This window comes from Corapipo altera, unplaced genomic scaffold, assembly GCF_003945725.1.
Source record: "Corapipo altera isolate COAL_440 unplaced genomic scaffold, ASM394572v1 68, whole genome shotgun sequence".
In the NCBI taxonomy this organism is placed as follows: domain Eukaryota; kingdom Metazoa; phylum Chordata; class Aves; order Passeriformes; family Pipridae; genus Corapipo; species Corapipo altera.
In genome coordinates this window covers 6,773,029-6,800,709 of record NW_020884919.1, presented here as the reverse complement: position 1 = coordinate 6,800,709, position 27,681 = coordinate 6,773,029, and the positions used below count along the sequence as shown (strand labels likewise).

Genomic DNA, 27,681 nt, shown 5'->3' with positions numbered 1-27,681 from the left:
TCTTGCAAAAAGCTTTCTCAGAAGCGGGTGGAGGTATGACAGATATCTGCACCCGTGTCTGCCACACTGTAGAGTCTGTCTAATTCTTGTCTTTTTAATATTACTGTCAATGTTTTGGACAATATAAGAAAAAAGGGATATATCTGCATTCATTATGTTTTATGTCATGGCAACTTAGAGCATCACAAATTTGTTTAAAATTATTAGTCCACGATAGAATTTATATTTCTTATTACAGTAAGTAAGGAATGAATAACCAGAGTCTGAAATATGCAAACAAAAAAAAAAAACAACAAACCACACCAAAACAGTGAAAGCAATGTGTATTTTCTGCTCTTGGCATGATCCAGAATGTTCATTATGAGTAAGGTTTCTTATTTACTCTGGCACTGGGTTAAGAAAGATATTGCCAGACTGGTTCCTGGGAAACACAGAATTTAACTCGTTACCATCAACAAAATAATATATAACAAACACCAGCTGCAACTGTCAAGAATCACTATGTTAAATATGCTGTACTGAGTTAGTTTTTGCAATAAAAACTCAGTAGCCAAAAACTCCAAGGAGCAGTGGATCCCACAGGCATAGTAAGACACTCAGTGCTGAGTTGCTCTGTACAGAAAAGATTTTTCCAACCAATTGTCCTTCAAAAGCTCTGTCCTTTAAAGCTTTTTCATGAGGCTGTGCATGTATTTTCTTATTCTGTTTTCTTCATCCTCCCTTTTTTGATGGTGTTTCTCACTTTCTCCTCAAACACATTTCCAAGTCCTTCATTCCCTAATTTAACAGAAGCAAAGAGTTGCCCTTAGGCTGCATAGCTGGTGACTAGTTCAACATCTCATGACACATTTTTCCAATCTTCTACTAAGAAATTACTTCTATTGTTATTTACAGGGTTTATTTAAGCCCACGAAAACCCATTGTTAGTGCACCAATTTCAATAAATTCCTTCCTTCAACAGGATTTAGATTTGCTTCAGCAACCCAATAAGCTATTATGTCACTAAAGATTTACTAAAGGCAGAATATTCAAGATATCTGTAAACTGGTTATGGAGAACAGGAATGGGGAACCATTCGGGTTTCTTTGCACATCTTGAATGTCTCAGTGCTCAGTCAGCGTTCAAATCACAAACCAGAAGACTGGATTTAGATCTGTAACCTGACAAATCAACTCTGCTTTGAGCAGGGGGTTGGACTGATGACCTCCATCACAACACTGTACAAAACTCCCCCCATAAAGCCACACTAGGCCTAAAGCATGCAGGTGGTGGGTCTCTGCTTTATCAGCTACATCAGGGTATATTGCTTTTGGTTTCTCCTCTCGTGAGAAAAATAAGGTATTGAAAAAGTTTTATTTTAGTTATAAATTTTCATCTTTAGTTGAGATTAAAAACTATTTCTCCAGTTATTTTTCCTCCTGGAAGCTATACTAAGGCTCATGGAAAATAAAGAGGTGACTGGTGACAGTCAACATGGCTTCACTAATGGCAAATTGTGCCACAGGGTTACAGTTGTGGAAGGTGAGCGAAGAGCAACTGATACAATCTACCTGGACTTGCGCAAAGTGAAACACTGTCCTGCATGGCATTCTTGTCTCTGAACAGGAGAGAGGTGGATTTGATGGATGAACTACTCAGTGGATAAGGAATTGGTTGGGTGGTTGTGCTCAAAGAGTTGGGGTCAACAGCTCAATGTCCAAGTGGAGACCAGTGACTAGTGATGTTCTCTGGGAGCTGATACTGGGACTGGTGCTGTTTAACACCTTTGCTGGTGACATGGACAGTGGGATTGAGGGCACACTCAGCCAGTTTGCTGTGTGGTGTGGTTGACACCCTGGAGGGAAGGGATGACACTGAAAGGATGTACACAGCAAAAGTACCTTCTCATCTTGTCCCAGAAAATGAGAGAAATCAAATAATCTAATAAAAATGAAAACCATTAAATGGAGTTAAACTCAGCAGGACAAATTTTCATGATAATTTCAGCACTCCAATTCCCCTGAAGTCAAATGGGAATGCATTGGTTCATTTTAGCAGAACTTGGCACAGCAAGCATTTTTGTACAGTTAGAAGTGCCAGCCCATAAAATGTTGCATCTCTATCTGCCATATGGCTACATCTTAAGTAAAACTACAGTCCTTTTACATGGTAGCATTTTATTCTAAGTATTTAATTCATTGCACAGAATGAGTCAGGCTGGATTCTCCATCTCTTTTTCTGGGGGTTTGTTTCTCAGTCTGTCTTTATGTTCTCTCTCAATGACGTCCAGCAGTAAGGACTGAATGTAGCTCTGCCTTTCCATGAGAGGCTTTCCACTGATTTCAACAGCTTTTGGATCAATCTCTTGCTGTCAAGTTTATGAAACAGGAACTTTTATAAATTTGCAAAACAAAATTAATTGGCAATTCCACTTGGCTTTTGCCACGGAGCTAAGGATATTTTCAGATCTGTTAGGATACAGAGATAAAGGTACTATTTAAATCAAGACAGACCTATTAATAGAGAACTAAACCAAAGCCACTCTGGCACACCGTACTCTGGTAAACAGGCTCCCGCACTAAGGCAGAATGTGGCCAGGCACACAGAGACAGGAATAACACATGGCACAACGTAAGCACCTACACAAATTTGCACCAGAAGTGGAGAGCAGACTGGTCCACTGAGGCACTGGCACAGAGGAGACAAGGACTGTGTTAGACCAGGTGTGGTTACAGGCACACGCGATACAAAGATTATTCATAAGGTGAGCAAGCAGCCAGCAGGCGTCATTGCAACATTGTCCCAGCTAGAGCAAAAGTAATTACATGCAGCCTTTCAAGCAAGAGATTGATTAAACACAACAGGAAATTAGAAATGTGCCTCCCTCAAAAATCTGACACAGTAAGAATTGCCTTAAGCAACACAACCATCTCATCATCCCTCTTTGCTTGTCAGCGTTATGATGATTCTCCTGTCAACTCTAAAAACAGAAAGGTAACCAGACTGACTGTCCAGTGATTCATATTCCCAGCATATGGGAACAGTCTTTCACTCAGTACTGATCCCACCATGTAATCTTATCTGTCTTCAACTAAATGGGCATGGTAAGTAATTCATTGATTTAATTTAGCCTTACATAAAGCAGAGGCATTATATGAAAGAAAATTTAAAAATGAGCATTAGAAAAAAAGGAAAACATGTTTGCTACTTTGCTTTTTCACTTTACTGCTTTAGCCATAGGGATATGTTGATTCTTCTTTTATATTGGGATTTTTGTTCTCTGTAGTTTACAAGGTTCACTTGAAAAAGCTCAACAGAAGGGGATTTCAAAAATATGTTAATTGAATGTTGACAGGAATCTCTGTGGACACCCACAAAAGCAAAATACTCAGGAAATATCTGTTAAGATCTCCAAATCTGTGCAGGAAGACTAATTTTAATCACATATTTCTGAATTTATTTTTATGAATCAATGCCACATCAGTCCTTTATGGCCTTTTATTCCAAACTGTTCTATATGGAGCCCTGCCAGAAAGGAACTCACAGCACTGGCAAGCTGTTGCATGAGCTTGAGTTAATGCATGTAAAAATACTGCTTATTTTTTTCTTAGTTTTTAGAAAAAGACTATGAAGATGAGTTATAGACCCTTCTGTCTGCCTTTTTTTTTTTCGATCCTACCGGTTATGTACAAGTTCAGTTTTATCAAGTTGCCCTTCTTGTTGAAGGGACACCATTAGAAGTGTCTCAGTACAAAACCTACATTATCCTCCTTTATTGTAAAATTGTAATCTAGTCCAGGGGATAGCTGAACTGTTTTCAAACAAGCCAGATGGGATGCTGCTAGCAATGGTAGCACAGAGCAAACCCAAAGCAGACAAACGTACTGCAATTCTCTATCCAGTTGTACCCAAAATTTGAGTAGGAGCTTCAGGTTTTCTTTATGCACTAGATGGAAAAATCCTTGAGTCAATCTCAAGCCGGTCTTCTCAGCTACCACATGTATCCCCAACAGAAATACTGCACAGTGATGCAGAATACAGTGCCCACCGTGACCAATATTGCACTGCAAATGTAAGCTCTTTTTTCCCATGGGATATATATACCAAGTATTAAAAATGGAAAAAAAACCTATGTGCTTGCAAAGTAAACATAAAGAAGACATGTAAGTACTGCTACACTCTTACTTACAAAAAAACCCAAACAAACAAACAAACAAAAAACAAGGGGGGTGTCTCTCTCTCTTGGTACAGCAGTTACAACAACCATCATATCACTAATATGGACTCAATCTTACCAGATGTTCTGTAATCTCAACTTCTAATAATATCACTGACTGTTGAAGTGATTTACATCCAAAGAGAAGGAATTCACATTTCAAACTTGTTAAGGAGGTAAAAATATAATACAAGCAACAATTTAAAAAACATACTCTAGTAAGAATAATGCGGTAAGGTGCAAAATAAAAGATTTACAAATCTATTACAGATTGTAAATACAGTTTGTTTGATACAGGTGCTGCAAGGGAGAAAAAAAAATCACAAAGACATGAAAGTTGCTATCTTGGCTAAAAAGAAACTGAAAATCACAACCCCAGGGAGGTTTGCCTAAGGAAAGGCTGCGTGTTTGGGACCAAACAGTAAGCTGGCAGTAGGAAAGAATACTTGCTGACATGACAAAGTGCATTTTGTCAAAGCTCTGGAGTCTGTAGCATCACAGCTTGACAACAAAAGCTCTGCAGGTCTCTCCCAAAGCCAGAAGTATAATGAAGTGCACTTACATGTACTCCCTGTGTGCAGAATGCACAGCGGCTGCGTTGCTGTATCGCCACAAAACTATCGCTGATGACAAAACATCCAGGGTGGCATCAAACTGCAAGAGAGACAGAATCAATGGCTTTGCTGGCCATTAAATGTGCCCTGTGCTAAGAGCAGTGCGTTTACTGTCCTGCTGCACAGGCACAAAGCGGCTTCAAATAAATCACTTTAATGAAAGCAGGATTTACATTTATTGAATTGATCTTCACATTTTTGCCATGAATTATTGCATAATGATACACTTCAGAGCTCAGGAAGTCAATCAAGCGATTAAAAACTTATTTATTTTTAACTCATTACTTGTAGAGAAATTAGGGATAAAAAAGAGCCACCACAATCCGCAACTGTGGCACAACAAGAGTTAAAATACTAATATGCTTCTTATGCAAAGATTTGGAAGAAAGAAGTGTTTAGAAGTGCCCGGCCATCGTTCCTTTTTCTTGCAGTTACTAATTTCTCGCAATAGAAGGTTTTGTTTCAAAGCAAGAAAATACTAACTTTTTTCAAAATCCCATTGTATCCAGATTTCATATTATATGAATATGTTATCCTGTATCATCAGGAAAATTGCCATATTTGTATTTCCAGTTAATGAAGACACCAAAAATTAGGTTTGTCCCACTGTAAGAACTTTCATCCTTACATCAAGCTTTCTAGAGTTGTCTAACCTTCAAATTTGAAAGCAAGAGACAAATTATTTTATATGAGTCATTGCTTGTAGTTGGGAATTTTTTGCTCTGCTGCTAATCAGGAAAGTCATGGCAAGGACTAAAGAGGAAAGCTGTCATTCCAAAGTCAATAGCAGTCTTACCATAGTCTTCAATAGGAACAGGGTAACATAAAATTCATAAGGGAACTTCGGAATTTGGCTCAAGTTCAACAAAAAAGCGAGAGATTTTGTAGAAGAAAAAATATCTGGTGGACAATATCTATCAATGATGAGATACAAGCGTTGATATTAACTCCAACATAAGACTTAGTGGGCAGAAACTGAAAAAGTATAATGCAAACATCTTTACCATCCTTCCCAATGTTTGACTTCAACAATACTTTTCCTAATCCATTGTTGACTTTGCACATGAAATTACCATGAACTTGCCATGAAATTACCATAAGAAAAAATACAGTATTTCATGTTTAGGGAAAGCCCATTAAAAAAAAAAAGGATAGAGAATATTTAAATGTATCTTCTACTTACAGCAAATCCAAAGGAGGATGCACTGTATCTCATTACGGAGACAGCTGAAAAAAAAAAAATTATTTAGAATCACTTTAAATTTTTTTTGTATCCTTTCTTCTTCACTCATTCAAGATCTACCAAACTTGTTTCAACACATAGGCTTAGTTTCACCCAGTTCCCACTAGAACAACCTGACCAACAGTTCAAAATGTCTACAAGAAAGGCCTTGTGCTGCAGGAAATGGTCAGGTCACTTGAAGGATGCTTTTCTTTCTTGCAAAACTGTAATGGAGCAGATCTTAGAATAGCATTCAGATATTTTTATAAAACATACTGTGTTTTAGATGCAGACTGGAGTAAAAACATTTCAAGCTCTCAGAAAACTGTACATGTCTCAAGGTGCTCCTTGCTCCAGCCAGGAGCTTCACGTTCCCTGAACTGGGTGACAGAAAACTATGCAGGTCCATGGAGACTTCTTGAGTGCCATCTTTTTGACAAAAAGCCTAAGGGCAATTCACACAGCCCCAGGAAATGCTTCAAATCCCATCAAATCAGTGATTTCCAAAGAAAAAAGCATTAGTAGGAAAATTGACCAGGTCTGATTTTGACTGAATACTACCTCTAAAAAATAAACAAGACTCTAAAAATGGTCTAACATCTAGGAAAAAAATACTATTTTTATAATTTTACTCCATGCATCCTAATTCCATCCCCCCACACTTTCCAATTCTAGGAGATGCTGTGCAAGAAAAATACTTCTGGAGCCCAGAGGAATACCAGGGAAGAAGGAGGCAGCAAGGTAAGAGGCCATCACCTGGGACTTCATCAAACTGCAACTCTCCCAGGCTGACAGCCCGGCTATGCCAAGCTCTCAAACACTGAGCAGCTCCAGCTTCTTGCTGTGTTTTATAGAAGGACTACCTGAACCTGTGCTCCCTGAAGAAAATTCACAGCACTCTAGTTCCAATATTCAGAGAGTCTGAAATAAAGCCTAAAAGGATTGATTTTACTTCTTTTTTATGAACAAATATCAGCTAACTTACTAAGAAAAAAAAAAAACAAACAAACCCACAAAACAGACTCAAAACGACTCATCAGTGACTTTGTAAATCTTAGGCTGACAAACACAATATCTGATTTTCAGTTTTCCAGTATTCATTAGAACAGCTTGGCAGAACAGAGATGCTATGGTTTGGCTGTTCTTTTCAGTAACAGCAAGTTGCATTTCTGTGGCACTTATCTGGATAAACAGAAAATAAAATCTTGGGAAAAATAATCCTTTTGTTATGGATCTAAGACCTAGCTGTGGCCACAACTATGCCACATGTCACAAATATTTGGACTTTATCATTACAGTTGGCCAAACAAAAAAGAAAAGTCATCAAGTTCTTTTCCAGATTCTGGTTTTCTCAAAGTTGAAGACTATTGAAACAGTTAGTGTAGATTTACGTCTCCCTCTCATTTTTAAATCATAATGTCCCACACTTCATCTCCTAGGTGAAAAAAGAGGCTATATTTCTTGGTCAGACTTGCCAGGCAAGAGCTTGAAGTGATCCATCTGCAAATTTCAACACTTCACTGCATAATAATATAATACCTATCAAATTTTCCCTGTCTGCCTCCTTAGAGGTACCGTTTCAAAAACTGCAGAACTTGCATTTTAAAAAAAAGGGCATTCACAGGTACATACAAACTTGCAATGTTCCTGTCATTACTGCTTGCATATGATGCAGTTCAAAGCAACACTTTTACTCCTACTTCTGTTTCTAGCCTGCCCTTGTAGTAGAATAACTCCTCAGTTTTCACTAAATTGCCAGTTTCTTTCCTAACTCAGATCCTGCCTTAAAACGAGCAAACTTTGTGGCTCCTTTAAAAATGAATTTGTAATTTCTCTGGGTGATGAACTGCATACAGAGAGCCACACCTTATGTATGCTTTAGGGGACATATTTGTTGTATTTAAAACGCAAAGTCCTTAGGTCTTTATTTTATGTATTCTACCCCAGCACTAAGACACAATCTGTTTGACCTGAGCTTTCCAAAACATTAATGAAAAAAAGTATTAACTAACAGTGTCACAAGTCTACTCAACCTTTTTGCTAACTAGTGACTACAGCTCAGACTGGCACCCTACAACGCTAACTTGTAGTGGTAAAAGGTCATAATAAAGGTAGCAATTACCATTAATTTAATGACTGGAAAGATTTTTTTTTTATATGTATTATTTATTTACATAAACAACCCTTTTTTTTTTCTTTCAGAGTCAAATAACTACATTAAAGCACCTTCAGCCCTGACTTCAGCACATTAACACTTCTAGCTGACAAGTACAGTCACAAAGCTCACCAGTAAGTCACCCCAGGTTAAATGGGATGTTTGTCCATGGATCCAGGCTCTATGGCAGTGAGAACATCTGCAATATTGGCTTATAGGGTATCAACCAAGAAGATTGCCACAGACTGACCACACTAAGAATGACTGACTCCCACTGCAGCCACTGAAGCTGAAAGGACTTCTAGGGAAGTACTTCTTGGCAGCCAAAGATTTGAGATCCCTGGGCAAAGGAGTAATCCATGGTCCTTATGACTCCAGTATCCCTGCTGACTTCAGGAGCAATTTGTGACTCTGCAGGAATGGTCCATACAGCTTTGGCTCATCTCTCCCCTTCCTTCTTCTCAATATGCATTTACAGCTATTCCCAGAGAAGCACGTGCTGTAAGAAAAACCCCAAAGATTCCTAATCTCCCTATTGAATCAGTACAATGGTGGGAAACAAGTAATGAGGAAAGAACAGAGCAGGCAGTTTAAAAATCCTGTGAGGCCACTGTGTACATTTAGCAGCTCCACTGCCATGACAGCAGGACCCTGCTTTTAGCTGGTTTATTGGTTAAATTGGACAACATTTTATTACCTCTACAATAAAGCAGATAATCCTAATGCATTTTCCTGACATTTGTAAACAGAACTTGCAAGCAATCAGAAACTAAAAATAGAGCCAGCACAGTAAGCCACAAATCTACCACTGCCTCCACCTACACAGCAATAGCAGTTTGTGAAGTCTGCCAACAAATTGGTCAGATTTTGATGTAATTCCTTCACCCCTTACAAAGTGATTCCAAATAAAGAAAAATACCCCATTTTCCACACATTCTACCCTCAACAAAATAATGGTTTTATTCACTTCATGGGCCTCAGAAAAATCATGTAAGTAGGGCCCTAACCCAACAAATTAGTTCCAATTTAACTCCTCAGTCATCTAGTCTCCCACCATCCTTTGTCAGGTTTAATCCTTCTAAGATGTGTTTCTGGAAAGACAGGACCTTGCAGAGACTCTGGGCCTCTCATTTGCTTCTCTGCATTGGGAGAGCACCCTGGCACCTTTTTGCATAAAGGTAGGAGGCAACAGACAGGACAGAAAATTAACTCTGCTTCCAGTCGTCTCACCCCTGGGATGAGTCTGACTACAAATGAGAGATGGTACATACAAACAGCTCTTACACTGGTCACAAAAATCTCCTCTTACATACTTAGAAAGGAAAAAACTATTTTTAAGAAGCCCCTCTAGATGGGACAATCACTGCATCATGTCTGCTTTGAAATTAGTTTTTTTGAAAGGCACTCTTGGATGTCAGCAAATAAAATACCATGGCTTCAAAAGCACATGATCTGCACTCAGCAGAAATCAGACAGGTAATTTGAACACTGCTGAAAATGTTGGGTTTATCTCTCTCTATATAACCACACATATCTTGAAGGTTGTACAGAGTCATGAGCAACAGGAACTAGAAGCTGTGCTGGATCAGAAGTGAAACTGAAATCCAGTCTGTTTTCATTGTCTACTGTTGGTAAAACATCAAAAACAAACATTACAATAAGTATTTCAAAATAAATCCATTCCAAGCAGAGAAAACCAAACAAGTGGTATTTTCTAAAATTCCCTCACAACAACTTAAGGCAAAGAACAGACGTGTGATACTGTTAATACTTGTAAAAAATGCTACTGACCAGGACCAACAGGCACACATGCCTTTTCCCAGGTACCTTCTCCCTTCTTCAAAATTCTAGTAGAGCAAAATTTGAGGATTTCTGCAATCAGCACAGCAGTTACAAATGGCTGCCCCACATCCAACATCTCAGACACAAGTCTGCCAGATACCTAATCTACATGAGGAGATCCAGAGCTATCCATCAGCGTCATGTTCCTGGATCCACATTTCTACTCCAAAGTCACTTGGTAAAACTGTACCAACCCTACCTATACAAAATCTTCAGCTCATTTTCCTAGTTTATAATTGCTTCAACATGGTAAAGACCCTTATTTCTGTGCAGTACCATCAGACCATTATGTGTGTATCTACCAAGTGGAAACTTAAATATAATGTATATCAAACCTGGATCTTCATCTTATTAGAATTTATGACCAGTTTGTAAAGAAGTCCCTAAGAGGGTTCATTTTCCACCTGTCTGAAAGGTGTCATAGCAACACTGTGCAGAATGACCTGCAGGGGAGTACCAGGAGACTTAAATCCTTAGGGAAGACGCAGTGGGAACTCAGTGCACAAGACTCTAAAGAGCTAGACATTACGTCCTCAGCTCTGCTTCTGCCTGGGCCATGACTATGAGGTCAAGAACCCACTCTTCTTGAGCCTTGTGGTTTTTAATTTCTGAATTTGTTTTCTGTACAAATTCTACACACTTCAGAGCAGGACCTGTATCTTCCAGTCTCTCTACTGTCGCCTGGACTACAAGCAGAGATGGAATTTCTGGATTACATATGTGTACAAAAGTAACAAAGTTGAGAAACCTAGGATTTATTATTCTCTTCCTTCAAACAGAAAGTACAATCCCACCAAAACTATTAAACAGCTTTACTTTTTCCTTTGTTTTTTTTTTTTTTTAAAGTCTGAGATCCTTGACATAAATGACTCTAATGTTAAATAACAATATACTTTGCTTCTTCCATAACAAAAAAAATCCTCAAGGCATCCTAAAAATTTTTGCAGATTCAGTGAGGTAACAAATTTTGATATAGGAAGTTTTAAAGCTGTCCAAGAATATTTTTCTTTCCTTGTCTTTCATGCCAAATTGTTTTGGTTGTTTGTTTTCATCTATTGCAATGGTCAAACCTTTAGCAGCTGCAAACTTCCATAACTTCATTGGCTTCAGTGAACTACAACAGTGTATATCAGTTGAAGATTTTCCTCATTTCTTACTACAGAAGCAGTAGAGTTTCAGGACTTTGTGCAAAGGTTTTCCTTTAATCCACACAGTTCTTTCCAGTTTGCTGACAAGTTAGAAAAAAAAAATATTGTTATTTTTATTGTTATTGTAATCTCTGACTTCAGGATTTTCTATATTAAGTCATTCATTTTTCAATGTTTCAGTTTCAGAATTTTTTTTAAACTGATTTTTTTGTGGTTCTCACAAAGAGATGTCCATTTTCCCTTAATCCCCTTTATTTACATGTTTTTGTTTATATTTGTCTTGTGGGTTCATCTTTGCCTCACTGAAAAATATCAGAAGATTTCCATTTCGAGGTTAAATATTCACAACATGGGCTTTCATGCAGGCAGTATGGATGTGGTTTTCTGAAACTGAATATTCACTACACCATGGTGCTCACCAATAGCAGCAATCTCAAAGAACAGCAAAGCAGTCCAGTCCTAAAGTTTACTTATCTCAAGGTTCACTTCTGTTTGATCTGCTTTCATCTTCCCATTTACTACCAAAAGAGCAGCCAGGCCTCCACTGGCATGTCCCACAAATGAGCCACACTGGGCAAACTGGCGGGGCTGCACAATCCTGAACTTTGAAATAAAAAAAAATTAAAAGCAACAACAAAAATACCCTAGAAAAAACTTACCAAAAACAAGGTATAACTTTTCAAATCATGAAAACATTACCCATGTGGAGAACACAGTGAACCAGCTTTCTCTACAACACTCAGTAAACAGTCCCCAAGAGCACACCTGTAATATAAAAAAACCTGCCTGTAATATAAAAAAACCTGAACATAAAACTACTGAATGATGGAGACACATAGACACTGATGGTAAATCTGCTCCTGATTTCAGAAAAAAAATAATGCCTGGGATCTCTTTTAACGGCTGCTGAAATACCTTCTATGTACAGCAAGCTTTCACTGCCACTCTTCAGTGAGTAGAACACTAATAAATGGCCAGTCAGCTATACTAAAGCCATCAATTTTGTATGTCACCCTTTCCAGCACAGGTAGAGATGAACACCAGAAACCAGTTATTTAAGCAAAGCTGTTTGTAAAGCCAGAAATGAGGCAAGTCCCATAAGGCAGAGTTCACAGCAATTTCCAGGCCTGCTAAAAATCCCATGCAGGGACAATATTCCAGCACGTGCAAGCGCTGTGCAGGGTTAGGAGAGAGCAGGATCCCTCCTGTCTGGCATCCTACTGCTTCACACTCTGCTGTGCTTCCTCTCTCAGGTGCCAACCTTCTGTTTTCAAACAGGATCATCTCAAAAGAAGAACACAAATAAATCAGAGAAAAGGAGGACTTGACGTTTTTGTTTAGTTTTGGCTTTCCAGGGGGCAGGAACTAAAAGAAGGCCAACATGTTACAGCTCCAACTGAGCTTTATCAGGATACTGAATGTATATGTTGGCATTTAAGAATAGAAATAATAAACCTTGAAGGACTGTAAGAAACTTCCAATTTTCCTTCTAGGTACATGGTGCAAACCTTCTGCAATTGAACATACAGGTGTATACTTTAATGTGTTGTATTTCAAATGGGGTCACTTGAATCACCCAAAATAACTCACTGCAATGACATTAGAGCACATTGTCTTTTAATGAAACTATGTATTATTGATGTCCCAACTCCAAATAGAACAACTGAAATGGCCTAGAATATTGCGAATGCCTGTGACTGCACACTTACCAGGGAATTTTTTCAGCTTACACCTGCAGTCCACAAGCCTGAAACCAGCTTCCAAAAGCAAAGGAGGCAAGTTGTCCCTGAACAGGGACAAGGAATGAGTGGTACCTTGGCTAAAAAAGCCATAAATTACCAGAAACGTTGAGTGGTATCTGACACAGTCAACAGTTGCTTCTAAAGCCCTGTGGCCAAGATTTGTAACTTGCTGTACCCAAACAAAGGCTATCCAGATTTAATGACCTGGGAGACTCCCCAAAGGCAAAATTTCTCCCATTTTTTGTGTCTTACTGACTGGAGGCAAAAGAAGCATTCAGGTTCTACTCAGCACAAAAATAATTATTCTTGGGAGTTTGAGAGGCTGATTTAAAAAAAATTAACAGAATAAGTCAGAAGACTGAGGTGAAGACCTTTATCTGACCTAAAAAGGTTTCTGGCAGTTTCACAGAGGTTCAACAAACTCATATTCTATACATGTATCCCCAAACCTGGAACAGCTTGGACACAGGCAAAGCACTATTACCAGTCATTGGAGGTTTTGAATTGTTAATAAAAGAGCTGAAATATTGTTGTTATTGTCAGGTTCTGGTAGGTTCCTGTCCTGTGGTCACATTAGAAAGATGGAGAGAGCCTTTCAAAAGGATAATTAAAGACAGATATTGTTGAAAAGCTCAGATGTATTAACATAGAATTTACCTAAAAAGGATTCATGTTAACTGCAGCACAACCAACAATAAATATATAAATATCACTGGTTGTGCTATGTATTGTGCCATGTATTGGTCTCTATAAGGAAAAAAAATATTGTTAATTAGCTTTTATTTAGAACCAAAGCACATTTAAAAGAACATAACCAGCGAGAATTGCATCCCCTACCCCTGACAAGGTTATTTGTCTCCATTACTGTAAAGAAGCCAAGTGGTTTCCCTTTAAAAAGATGCTCAACTTGAGTTTGCCAAATTTAGACTAGAAGAAATATATCAGAAAAGTTCAAATGCCAAAGCTCCAGATTCAGGGTGGGCAGTTTTTTGGTGGGTTTTGTTGGTGGGTTTTTTTGGGGTTTTGGAGGGGTTGGTTGGTTGGTTGGTTTTTTTGGTTGGTTGGGTTTGAGTTGGGTTTTTTGTTGCAGATTTTTTTTTTCCTTATTTTTATGCCACTATTTCAAACTTGACTTTACTGTGAGCAAGTTGTGGTATGTCAGAAATCAAGAGCATTAAAAAAAATCATAAATGTTGCTATTAAAAAATTAAATCCCATTTGAAAGTACATCTAAGAGACATAAATAATTGTCCAATAAGACCTAATTCTCAGCATGCTGCAAGGATTCAAACCACAGGCCTTATGGCACATTAACAGGAAGGCCTCTTCCTTAGTGTCTGCTATCCACAATACAATACAGATGAATTTTCAACTTACAAACAAATAGAAACCTACCAGATGATAATATTTTTGCTGGAGTTTCATGTGATTTCAATATACAAATTTTTGATCAAAGGTTTTTTTTCCCAAGAATTTCAGTAAATTTTAATCAACTCAACAGATGAAGAATATAATCACTAAAGTTTTTACTTACCATGAAAAGTTTTCCAAATAAATTATAGTCTATTTTACTTTATGGATTTTAACTTTTTCATTCAGTTGTTGTGGGGAGAAAGTTATTGCTCTTGAGGTCATTATAGACATGTAACTATTATGTTAACAGTTACCTGAAAAAAAAACAACCCCAAGAACTATAGTAGTCTTCCTATTTCACAGGTAAGGAAACAGAACTGGATCAGGGATCACAGGACATATTTGAAGGATCCAAAATAAGTTTAATATCCAGAAGAACTGAACTCTGAAGAGAGAGTATAACTGTGTGGAAAGGCAGGTAGGTCCAAGTGGTTGGCACAGTCTCACACATCACACTGCCAAACCCTTAAACATTCCCTTTTCTAGGATTCTTATCTATAAAATGGGATAAAAGTACTTCCACAGTTCAGGACATTATACACAGAGAAAACCATTTTACAGTATGGAAGGATGTAGTGACTCTGCAAAGACTGACAGCAGGTACCAGGAATACCTCATCTATTTGAACGAACTGTTCAGCATTGTGATCTACCTTTTATGATACTTCACATTCTCAAAGCCCTGCTTTAACTTTTAAGCTGCAAACTTTAACTATGGAAAATGGTAACCCAATTAGAAACGATCTGTGGGATCTTTATGGCATTCTCACAGCTTAACAGTTGTGAGAGGCTATTTTTATACTAAAAGTATTTGAACAGACTTCTGAAAATCAAAGCAGACTTCCTTTTATAGAGAATTATAGCAGTTGTTCAGAAGTGTATCAAGTGCTGAAAAAAACATTCATATTGAAAATAATTTGGTATTGCCCTTTAAGTTGCACTAGTATAATGTATTTATAATTATTGAAACTGATGTGACGGGTGCACCCCCATTGATGGGTCATTACAAGCTCCTTTTTGTCCTGCTGAAACCTCTAGAACGAGAAATTCAGTGAGAGTCATGAATACAAAGGGGACTATTTTAAACATCCTTCATTTTAGATCCCTTTGAAAGTTCTGAATTTGGAATAGAGCAAAATGAGTCCATATAAAACTGTCAGTTGGACACCAAATAATGAAGAACTCAAAATAATTATGAGAAAGAGTTATTTAAAATGACATTGAAACTCAGGTACATGAGAAGATAATACAGGCTGATACTTTAAAAAACCAGCAACATTTCTCGCATAACCTTTTATCTGTGTTCTGTTTTCTTATGAAGGTAAAAGAAAGTATTTTCTTGGTACTTTCCTTGATATTTTTATCTGGTTCCTCCCTTAACTCACGGGTGGTTAAGTCTTGCAGTGCTGTTCTTGAGGAAGATAAATAGAAATAGAATAAATTCTCTTCACACACACATTTAGGATTTCGAAATCTAAGACTGCTACCCTGGTTGGAGCCCATCCACAGCTGACCCTTGTTCAGCAGATCCTGGGACAAGGTCACTATAATCTGGAAGCTGCAGATCTGACGCGGATCTGCCCCACACAGCTGAGTCCCTCTGTCATCAGTAGGAGCAACAGAGGAGAGGGTTGGAATGATGCAGAGATTAACAGATCTTCCTTATCATAATAAAAGAGAGAGGAAAAGAAAAAAGAAAACTCGAGGCTTATATTCATTTTTCTATGTATGGCTCTCCTGGATGTGCAAAGAATGGAGCAAGGTGTGTGAACGCACGACCAGGAGAAATTCACACTCACGACATTTCTGCCTCATATAAAATGTTTGTTCTCTGAGCATTTTAATGAACTTAGAAATATGAAAACCAAGGAAGATTGGAACTGAAAAGCTTTGGTTTTTGAAAGATAATTAGTTTTCTTCACAGCCTTTTTCATCACCCCTATCAATTTCAGAGACAAAACACGTATCACAGTACCCCCTGTTTAATTAGATGGCCAGTGAGCTGCTCCAGAACAAAATCAAGCTGCCAAATACAATTAAGCAGGCTGCCAGAATATAACACAATAGTAGAGATTTTCCCTTTTACAAAGGGAGATTAGGAATGCATACAATGCCAGACATCTCAGCGACTTAGTGGAAAAAGACCTGGTTTTAACTAGTATAGTATAGTATGGCCAGTCTTTGTGAAAGAAGATTTGGGAAAGGTCTTTACCCTTTGAGCCTGCGCAGTGGATTTTTTAGGTGAGACACAGTGTGCGCTGAGCTGAGCCCACCCTTTAATCCTAAGGTTGCCGAGGCCGAGCAAGCTTGGACAGTGGCAGTGAGGTCCTCAGGACGTAGGTTTGTTTAGAGTGACCTTCTCTTAGATGGATTCCCTTACAGGGCTGACGAGCTCCATCTGCCCAGAGGAGTTTCCCTGACTGGGAATTGAACTCGGGCCGCAGTGGTAAGAGTGCTGCATCCTAACCACTAGACCACCATGGGTCCCCTGGTTTTAACTACACACCTAGAAAAACCCAAAATTCTAATATTCCAATTTAAAGTTGCTTTTTGGTGTAAAAATTTTTAGATACTTCAACTGGCTGTGGGAGCAGACACCTGATCAGGCTCCTCCAGCTGTAGACAAAACCTGGTTTAGTGTGTAGGAGCCTGAGGGCCTGTTCTCAGAAGGGAATGTGCTGGGCACGGAGCAGGTCATGCTAAGGACACCTCTACATACTGCTAGACAGCTCTTCCATAGCCCTTTAAATCCTTCCATTTAATCTTCTGTTTCAACAAGTAGAAGTTCAATTCCTGCCATTTAATATCTTAAACTTGTAAAACTCTCACAGAGGCATTCCCACACTCAAAAGCACTTGCAGTCCCTCTAATGGCCAATATGTTCAAGAATTCCTGTATGTGGTGTATTTGACAAAAATTCAAACCTGGAAGAATTATATTGGAATAAAGTAATATTTATTTTGAAACTGAGGGTAAATTGGAAGAACTGTCAAAGTTTTACCCAATAAATTTTACTGGCCCATTTTCCTAATAAACCTAAAAAATGCGAAAACAACAACGGTAGTTCTGAGTCAGCAAGTATTTTCATAATTTAATTTTACCTCAATACTGTCCTTTCAATATTTATTTGCATTTACTTTATTGTCAGATAGTTTGTGGCAGTTTATGACCTAGATGGTTACACTATAAACTCATTTCTGTAGTCACATAACTGGAAAGCAAGAGATGACTGAAAATGATACCTTATTTATTCAGTTGGACCAAATGGCAGATTTTGTCACCTACTTTGTATATTGTATCATGGGTTCTGATCAAAGTAACATTTAAATGACTTACATATCTCTGCTAGGGAAGATTATGTTATTCGCACAAAGCAGTGAAATAGTCCAGGTAACTACAAAAAAAATCTATTGATTTCAGCTCAACAATTAAGAGATAGCAGATTCTTGCTTTATTTCTCATCCAGCTTCTAGAATGCAAAGAAATCTTAAATTTTGAAGTGGATTCTTAGTGTTTCTTTCACACAAATCACCAAGCAATGAAAATTCACCATTCTTATACAAATTTAATTAAACAGTCAAGTTCCGAACACAGATAATTCCCATAAATAAATCGAAAGTCGGGAAGATAAATGAAAAAGGAAATCCTCTGTGTTACCTTTTTTATCTGAAATATAAACAAACCTTCTGGGGAGAGAAGCAATGTGTGATGGTTCTCTGTTAAGTGTAACTGGAAGGAATTGCAGGCCCTTCAGACAGATCTCTTCCTCAGACAATGTGTTAATCTTAACAATCTATTGCCGAGGGCTGCAATAAAGCAGCCTGTCATCAATCCTACTCCATGTTGTAGTGTGGAGATGCTCTGATAGCAAGGATGCCACAGACATGCTGTACACACAAAACAGCACTGCAGTCAGGCTTGGTGTAAAACTCAAGAGCAAATCCAATATATTAAGTTAGCTCTGGGCTCGAAGTCATTAGGCAAAAATTAAAATGAAATGTGACTCTTAATAACAAATTTCCTTTGTTCTGTGTTTTTTAATTAAGGTCTGTTAGCAGCTTTTAAATACAGTTATTCTGAATAAACCCTCTTGCAAACAGGTAATGCGCATTTTCTAACAAAAACATTTTAAAACTCCGGCAGTTTTCTTCCAGTTGTGCAGTCTTGACAACAGGCAGTAGAAAACCCTATCCAGCAATTCAAAAGACCAGAAAGAATGTGACAGTTTTCCTGATGGATGCAGAGTTGTAAAGCCAAAAGAAAAACCACTTAATGATTGACATACCACACTGCTTTGCATCTGTCCAATTTTAGAGTAATTGACTTGACACGTCTACTGCTAATTCTGATCAAAGTAACACAGGACTTGCAGTCCTCTCTCTATGAGATGAGTTTAATTTATTTGGACAGAAAATAGTCCAGATAATATCAGAAAAAAATGTGATGATAAGACAGGGGGATATTACAAAGTCATACACTGCTATTTATAGCATGTAATCACATCAATAAAACTTGAACTACATCAATCATTTTTTTCTGTTCCATGCACAACTACTCCAAGGAGCAAGCTCTTGAAAAATCTTACAAGTATATTCCCAGGATAAAACCTTCTATGTCAAGCAGCATACATATTTTCTTTTAACATACAAAGGGTTTCTGCTCTTGCTTTTTTTGCTTTTCTTTCCTGTTATGCGGGCTTCAAAACAAAGAAGAAAATTCTACATTTCAGAATATAGGGAATGTTTAAAGCAGAGCTGACATACCCTTGACTTGCACGCAAAATGACTTTTCAGTGGAAGATACCAACAATCCATGGAATCATCTAAAATATCCTGGCTTAATTTTTCTGAAATTACAAGCGTAGTCTCTGAAAATACAGTTTTTCAAGGTTTCTGCAGTAGCCCTTCTGAAAATGGAGCTGCCTTTGAAAGGGCTAACATGTCTCCTACAATCATGACACCAACAGTTTTAAAAATTGTTGTTGTCAACAATGTATTTTTTTAAAACATTGTTTCAGATTATTGAAAGCAAAAAAAAAAAAAACCACACACACACACCTGCACACATACAATTTTATCATTCTTAGCTCTTCAACTGATCTCCTTTTACAAATCAGCCAATACCTATTCTCTGGCTCCATACATAAGTAATGATGGAGGTTGGGGTTTTCTTCATCTGTAAACCGTATTGAGAATAGTTACTTGTTTAAAAAAGCAGAAACCTAGAATTACTAACAGCAGAATGCTGGACTTGAGGTTAAAAAAATACAGTGGTCTGAATTTGTAGTCAACAATCCTGATCCTTGAACCTGAGATCAACTTACTAGCAGTGGTAGGTTCTGTGATGAGAATTGTAACAGTACTGTGGCACTGCAGATTGACCAGAGATGTCTGGCTCAGTATTCCCACTGTGACAGAATTAGTGTTTTCCTTCCTTGGCGAGGAAAGGCTTTAAACTTCCTTGGCCTGATGCACCAACACAGCCCCAGCCCGATTCCCTCAATGACGCAAACACTGCTACCCCTGGTGGTTTCACCTCCCTGCTGCCTGATGAAGAGAACATGTTCCTTCCACAAAGCCTTCCAAGCCAAACCAGGTATTTCATATTCAGTTACAGCTCTGGTTATGTGAGACTATTCACTGCTTTCGGTGACCTCCCTCACAGGTGAGACACCCTTTGAAGTTTACAAGTTATTGGATTGCGTTCCCTGTATTGCTCTTACTCCATATCTGCGTGGTGGTCAGAGCCACAAGACAATGCTAAGTCTGCTCTGCAGCCACAAAAAAGACATTGCAGTAAGTTCATTCAGTCACTTTGAGGGAAAAATCAAGGACAAAATGAGCAGCGTAAAACTAATGTAAATGATCTGAAGTTAATGTGTCCAAGCACACAAATTAGATATTTTTGTGGTGAAGTTATAGAAGAGTCTAACAAATATTTCCCTCTACCCCTAAGCAGATCAACTCTCAATTCAGTAGATGTTATTGCAACATTCAAAGTAATATTATTACATTAAATAATATCATATGAGAAAAGTAGCTTCCTTTTGGAAAACAGAAAGAACAATTTACTTCTTTATCAACTTTGCAAAGAAAATTACCGTGTGTTGTGGAGCGCTAGAAATGCACCTCACAGAATATCACATGGTAACTTGATTGCATACATAGAAGATAAGAGTCCAGACTGTGTAAATTTACACCATGTTCCTCAGATATGCTTATTTATTTATACTTGATTATCTAGCCATCATACAACTGACTGTGTTTGTAACACTCAGCCTAAATTTAAAATTTCCCGTTATGAAGAGAGTGTGGTAAAAAAGCCTAAAAATTTCCTTGGAAATTATTTAGATAACTTGATCAATGATAGTACTGGATAAAAGAATACTTACAATTGAAAACATTATTTTGCAAATATATTTTTGACATGCTGGAAAGATAATATCCTTTCTTCAAATGAGAATATGTAACACCTTCTCAAGTATCCTAATAACATCCTTTTGCATACTAGCTCTGAAAAAATGTCCTGCCGTACGCTACTTCATCTGTCAAAGAATAAAATGTATAAAAAGAAATTGAAAGGAAAGGCCAGAGAGAAAAGATTAATTCAGAGCTAGAGCTGAGGTTCCTCTGGGGTAGGAAGTAGGAATGACACAGCTGCTCCAGATGGAAGCCATGAGATTAGTCACAGTTCACACATAAAGTCTTGAAAGGGCTTTAGAACAATTCTGAAATGTTTTCTGCAGTAAGGGATGTATCTTTCTACAGGAAAGGAGGGGATCATTCTGAACCTACATGGTATAAACAGTTAGACCTACTAATGCTTGTAAAATGGATTTGCAATCTCCTAGATACCAGAAAGCTCTTATGACATAGAAGTCAATATTTATAGTGTACACATATTTATAGGCTCATCATTTTAAAGGAAAGCATTATTTATTTCTGGCCTCCTTTGCATTTTTTATAAATATATGACAAAAAAGAAGAGTCATGATTCAGGATCAGTCACAGGTAGACTACAAGTCCACCTTCTTTGCTGTGGCTTATAGTACTGCTCCATACGTTATCAGTCACAAGCCTGGACAAAGTATCCAAGAGGGATCTTGGGGTGCAACTCTCCCAGCTGTGTTATCCAAAGGTCTGGCATAAAAATTACCTCTTGGAATGACAGTAAACTTTCAACAGACATTCCAAATAGATGTAATCAAAACCCTCACTATAGTTTGATCTCAGTCACAATAATTCAGATGAGGAAATGATCAAAAACCTAAATCATATTTCTAAGTCTCCATTTATTTACTTTTTTTCATTTGTTTTCTTCACGTGCATGGCCTTCCCAGGAATATATAACAAAAGCATCCCTCTTTTGTATAAAGGACTTCTTGGGAATTTGCTTTTGTCATTGGGCATAACAGAAACAAAATGACAGACTGCTCCCTGGGCAGCTGTACATTAAAACCAACACTGATTCCTACTTGATTTCTCTATAGGAGATATGTTTTCTTTTACCTACATCAACAGGTTTAAAATCCTACCACTGGAATTATGATTGAACTTGTCCACTGGCATGGCTTTTAATAGTCTCCTAATTTTCAGGCTAGAAGAAATACCTGTGTTCACTTCTGCTTGTGCTTTTGATTAATCTTGCCCATTATTAGATCAGATACCTCATCCCTCCATGACTATGTCTTGCATCCACACTGTCCAAGGTTGGACTGGCCCACATCTCATCTCATAGTGATACAGTCCCAGCCCAGGACTGGGACTTCTGTACAGAGATCTGATCCTGAGTGACTCACATGCATTTATAGAACACTTTCATCAACACTAATTTAATTTGAAGTATTTTCAATATCAGAGTCTCAGTAGACAATGACTTGGGGTGTGCATACTGATAAACCAGGACCCAAAATGAGTCACTTCATTAAGAACTGAGTAATGACTTCTAAACAATCACTGCTTTTGTTGCAAATGAGGCATTTACTCAAGGGGCAAATACAGTCAAGTAATAAAAGGTGCTTATCAGGAGTTATTAAGTAAATATGATGGTTTAAAGAAAATTATGAATTATTTTTTTGATGCTGTACATTACTCAATGCAAATGATTTTCTCAGTTGTTTCTGCTATTATTTTATGTCATGAAACAACAAGCAACAGTGATTATTTGATCCATATCTTTGATGTTCTTTAATAAATTCAGGACTGAGAGTTGGCAGCTTTATACTGATGCAAATGGAATCAATAAATTCTTAAAGTCGACTGTGGAAGAAATTGTAAAAACAGGTGTTGGTATTTGGGAACTGCAGTGCTGAACACAGAGCAGATGATTAATTTCACGACAGGTACCACAGAAAGCCCTTAAGAGAAAAGCTCATTGAGACAGCCAGAAGAATATGCACATGAAACAAACCACAATTTTATAAATACTCAGTAAAATTAGACATCTAAAATTAATTCAAACTGGCTCTACATACCAATCCAGTTTCCCTTTATAATTCCAGTTCCACCTATCTAAAATACACAGTCTTCACCATCTATTGATACAATTAGTTTGTCAGATTTAAACAGGAGTCTGAATTCACATTCAGCAACACACAGATTCAGATTTTTACACCTTAAGAAAGGGTTAAACATTTACAGTCACTCTGATTATTTGCAAATTTAGGTCTGACATTAGTCGCACTAGAATAGCTGGGCCTTTAACACCGTGTGATGTTCAGACAAGCTCTCAGAAAAGCCAAAAAATCTGCTGGTGTTAAATTTTTTTTAAATTCCTGTCTGGCAGCTGACCTGAAATGGATGTACAGCATCTGTTTCCTCTCAGCACCACTTTCAACTTATACAGTTCCATACCAAGAACATTTTGAGTTCCTTATAAGATTAACTCTGTGGTAAAGTTCTGATCCATAGGAAAAATAACTGTCAAAATAAAGCACATCAATAAGGTATTGGTTCATCTTTAAACTTCAAAAGAAATAGTTAAGAATCCATGTAAACATTTATTACAGTCAGAATAATGAAAATATCCCTTCTTTCTTAAAGAAACCACAATGTAGCTTTGAAGAACATATTGAAGAACAATATGTAACTACCTTTTATTTTACAAGTTGACAGAAATGTTGGCTAAATAAAAATATCTAGGAATAGCACCAAAGAAAACCCTATATAACATCATTACACAGATCTGTATAGATTGTTACAAGTGTTAAAAGACAGAGAAATGTCTGCACTGCAACTCCTGCAGAGAAGATGAGTTCCTAAAGAATTTGGTCAATTAATTATATACCTTGATGTTACTTTAAAGATGCAGGTCCTCTCTATTATATATTTTATTGCAATGTGGTCTTGTGACACATAACTACATTAGTAGTACGTGACTTACACAAGCCTGTATTCTTATCTTTCTTTTGGTTTTGGGTTGTTGGGTTTTTTTTTTTGTTTTTTGGTACTACTGCAGAACAAGCACCATCCCCAAAGCTGCTCAAGTAATGAAAAACACAGCAAAAACAACTGGCCAAACCCACTCCCTCAGCCCCTACATGTCACTAAGAATTCCAGAAGATGCAAGGAAGTACTAAGCTCAATTCACATTGAATCAAATGCAAACCAGTCACTTTTATACATCTTCCAACTAAAGAAAAGGACCAGTTTAGCACAGAAAAGTGCTGAACATGTTTCATGTGTTTTCCTTGTACAAGCGTAAATACACTTGCACTGGGAGGAGGGAAAGTAAAGCAAACTAGGCTGGCAGATGAGGCAATGTGCTGCATTTGTAGGAACACGGGATGGAAGAAGTAGAATTGGCCTAAAACATCACAGATAAGGAGGAACAATCACACTTGTCAACATCCATCACCAGTAGATCCTTTCTCAGGTCCCAGCCTTGTGTCATCAGCAGAAAATCCTTCAAGTGGGGGAAAGCAATTGGAATTGTATGCAGGCTTGAAAAACATCTTCAAACCCACCCACCCATCCAAGGCCAGCTATTCTTTTTGCATCTCGCACAATATCTGTTGTCAAAGTAGAGAAGGAGAAGCAGAATTTGGCTTGTTAGGTAAGAGGGTCAAAACAATAGACAAGGTTTTAGCTCTAGCTTGGGCAAAACTAAGACTTGTGCTTTGTCCATTTATGGTACATCTTCAGCTGTTGCCATGACAACACTGACATCTCCCTATGCTGGGAAGTGCTCTTAGTTTAAATATTGTATAAATGAACATAAATCTTTTATATATCCCATGCAGCTATTGTTTGTGAAATGGGGGCAGTATTTCTCTTAGTTTTATTAGAGGAAGAAATATTACACAGATCAGTCATGCTGCTATTCACTGAACATTGAAGAATTTCAGCAGCCCAACCCAGAAAAATGTTAATATTTTATTATGTAAAACAGTATAGTAGGGTGTTCTGTATCTTGAGCACAGGAATCTTTGTACAAGGGCTGAAAGGATGGTTTTAAGTAATTTTCTGTTCTGAAAAATTCAGGTGTCTTAGAAAATGAGATTTTCACAATAACTTATTTTCAACTAAGAATCTTAAGGTAAGTTAATTTTTTTTTCAGATGTTTCAATATTCTAATTGAACATTTTGTGGAGATTTCTAATTAACAGGTTTTTATATTTTTAATTCCTTTTGGGTATTAATCATAAATATTTAACCTTTTTTAGGATAATAACACTCCCATCTGTCTCTAGCTGAGTTTCAAAACACAAACATGATGACATGCTTTCTCTGAGGGTATTCTGCACTTGAGAATCTTATTATCATGTACATGTAAACCTGTAACAGTGATTCCATTATTTTTAATTGTCCATTCATAAAAATATTTGAGATAAACCTAGAAATAAATGACATCTTCCTAGTTTTCTGCGTGATTAAAGGCATTTTAGAACAAATATGAAAAAAGAACAGTCAGTCCTTTAAAAAAAATCAGTAGTTTTCCACTGCAAAGGTCCACAACAGAAATCAGCTTCTTGTGTGAGCTCTCTATCCTCTGCCCTTTTTTCATGCAGAGAGCATGGAGTTTCTACTAATCCCTTATAACACATATGTATATTTTTTATTACTTAAATACGTATATTCCAGAATAAGATGACACTGGGAAGCAGGGTATTTTTGTTGGCAAATACACAGCAATATTGTAAAGACCTATAAGGAAATGCATTAAATAAGGTCAGACTCATCTTTAATCAACCTCTGCATTTTATTTATAGACAGGCACATAGATAGATATTTCATCTTCTCACTTTTCTTTTAGGCTCACTTTTCCTGGCTGCTGTAGCATTTAAATAGAGTTAATCAGTTCCCTCCAGAGCAAAGGCAAGTACTATAAGCAGAGCTGCGTGGCTCAAGGGATGTTCAGCAAATGTGTTCAATCAACACTTGCTCCTTCTGGAATAAAGAGGATGTGACTCTGCATCAGATTTAGCCCTTGTCTACTGTTTGAATAGTGTGGCAGTCTCTGTCTGTGCCATAATATGATTTGGACTGAGGGGAAAAGGCCAAAGGGTTATTCTAAAGCTGTATTGAAATGCCCAGTTTTCATCTAATGAGGATTATCTGATTTACATCTGAAAACCTGTACCCACCACAAACCACAAAAGAAGGCACGTGCAGGGCTGGAGCTGCTGATGGGAAAGCAGATTTAAATTTACTCTCCCAGTACTCTCATTTATATGAGCATGTCAGTTATTATCACTGGAATAAAAATTTTATTAAGCAAATTAATAAAATCTTGACTCTTGATATTATCTTTTTTTATCTGATTAAGTTTTAATTATAATTGAAAATAGCAAGCTTATGAACATAGTATTTGCTGGCACATGAGATGGTGTGTTGCTTTAAAAGGTGAGAGTGGAAAATAAGTTAAGTCATATTAGACATTAAAGAAAGGATCCTGATGAATGTCACCAATAAATAAGTATCAAGTAGTAGTCCTGATTCTGTAAACCCCCACAGAAATTGGCAATTTCAGCCATGTTTAACATCTCCTTTAAACTGGCTAAGATTACACAAATTCTTATAAGTAACGCTCTGTCATTATTTTAGTAGACTACAGGTTAATTATGAAAAGATTTAGAGCCTTCCCAACCTCTCACTTTACATCCCTGAAATCCATTAATGAAAGAACACAGGGCCATTGTGCATGCAGACACATAGGTTGCTTTCATCTCTAGAGTCAAGCTGCATGACTCCAATTTCCCATTAATTAGATAATCTTTCAGAGGATTATTTGCTAATTATCCTCAGTAGGTTTCCAGCACATTAAAAAATACACGGGGAAAAAAATACGAGAGACTTCTCCAAAAAACCTGACTGTGGAGAGTAGTATTGGAATACCCCACAGATTCTTGGGGATCCTTTAACCATGACATTCCAGGTATAACAACTTAGTTGTGTTAACTGCTCCTGGACAAGAGAGCAGTACCCAGGGCCTATCAGACTTCGAAAACATCCAACACCAGACAGGACTTTGAAATAAGACTATTTGATTAAAAAGCACATTTAAGCATCTACTTGACAGATTTGTAAACAGGCACAAAAAATAAGTGTGATATCTAATAGTGATGTGTCATTTATTAGCTGTGGGAATTTCCTTCTTTTTCATCCTGCTAGCAGAGCTGAGGACAGACACAGGAGGGATTTTTGCACCTGTGATGACCAAGCAGCAATTCCTAGATGAAGTCAGTTTTCCATGCAGTCTCTTCCTAAACAGAAACACTTGCTTGGGTGGGAATCTTCACTTGTAAACCCTCCTGTTAAGAACTAATTAATCTGTCAGTTTTTCCTGTAATGTTTAATTTTGACACTAAATTCAATCAAGAAATATTTGCAATTTCCTTACTAATGAAATGTTATTTGTGGCAGTGTTATGATGCTACATGATGGTGCTTTTCAAACATGCAGCCCTTTCTGCCAGAGCTAAGAAGTATTAACATGGGGTTTATTAATAATATATTCATATGATGCAAACAAGATTCATTCTGCCAGAACAGCTTATGTCTTGGTACATAATACATATTTTGGCAACCCCTTTTCACACAACATGGTTAGTGCCACTAAGAAGTGCACCTTAGCTTCTGCTTACGATAAAAACTATCTGTGATGGATGAATTCAATTTGAGGATTCTCATATATTTGGGCAAGGTTACAACTTTATCAGTATTTCCAGGATTTGGAGGACGTGATTTTCTACACACTCTTACTGCCGATATGCTTTTAGTAATACTACATAAATAAAGGTATTAAAATGACTCAATATACTGTCAAAAAGGGCTAAACAAGAAATGTTGAACTATTACTTCCATTAGAGCTGAACATGTGGTAATAAACAAACACTATCAGACAGTATGTGC

At 37.4% G+C, this 27,681-nt stretch overlaps 1 protein-coding gene across 1 annotated transcript in view; it reads right to left on the bottom strand.

The window, feature by feature from the left end:
- The window catches only part of TMEM163 (transmembrane protein 163), a 94,178-nt gene that overhangs the window by 32,033 nt on the left and 34,464 nt on the right, over positions 1–27,681 (bottom strand). Inside the window, exons 3-4 of the mRNA XM_027656252.1 lie at positions 5,993–6,036; positions 4,758–4,849 (exon numbers count right to left, since the gene is read on the bottom strand). Coding sequence (XP_027512053.1) covers positions 4,758–4,849; positions 5,993–6,036 — 136 coding nt within the window. The remainder of the gene's footprint in view (positions 1–4,757; positions 4,850–5,992; positions 6,037–27,681) is intronic.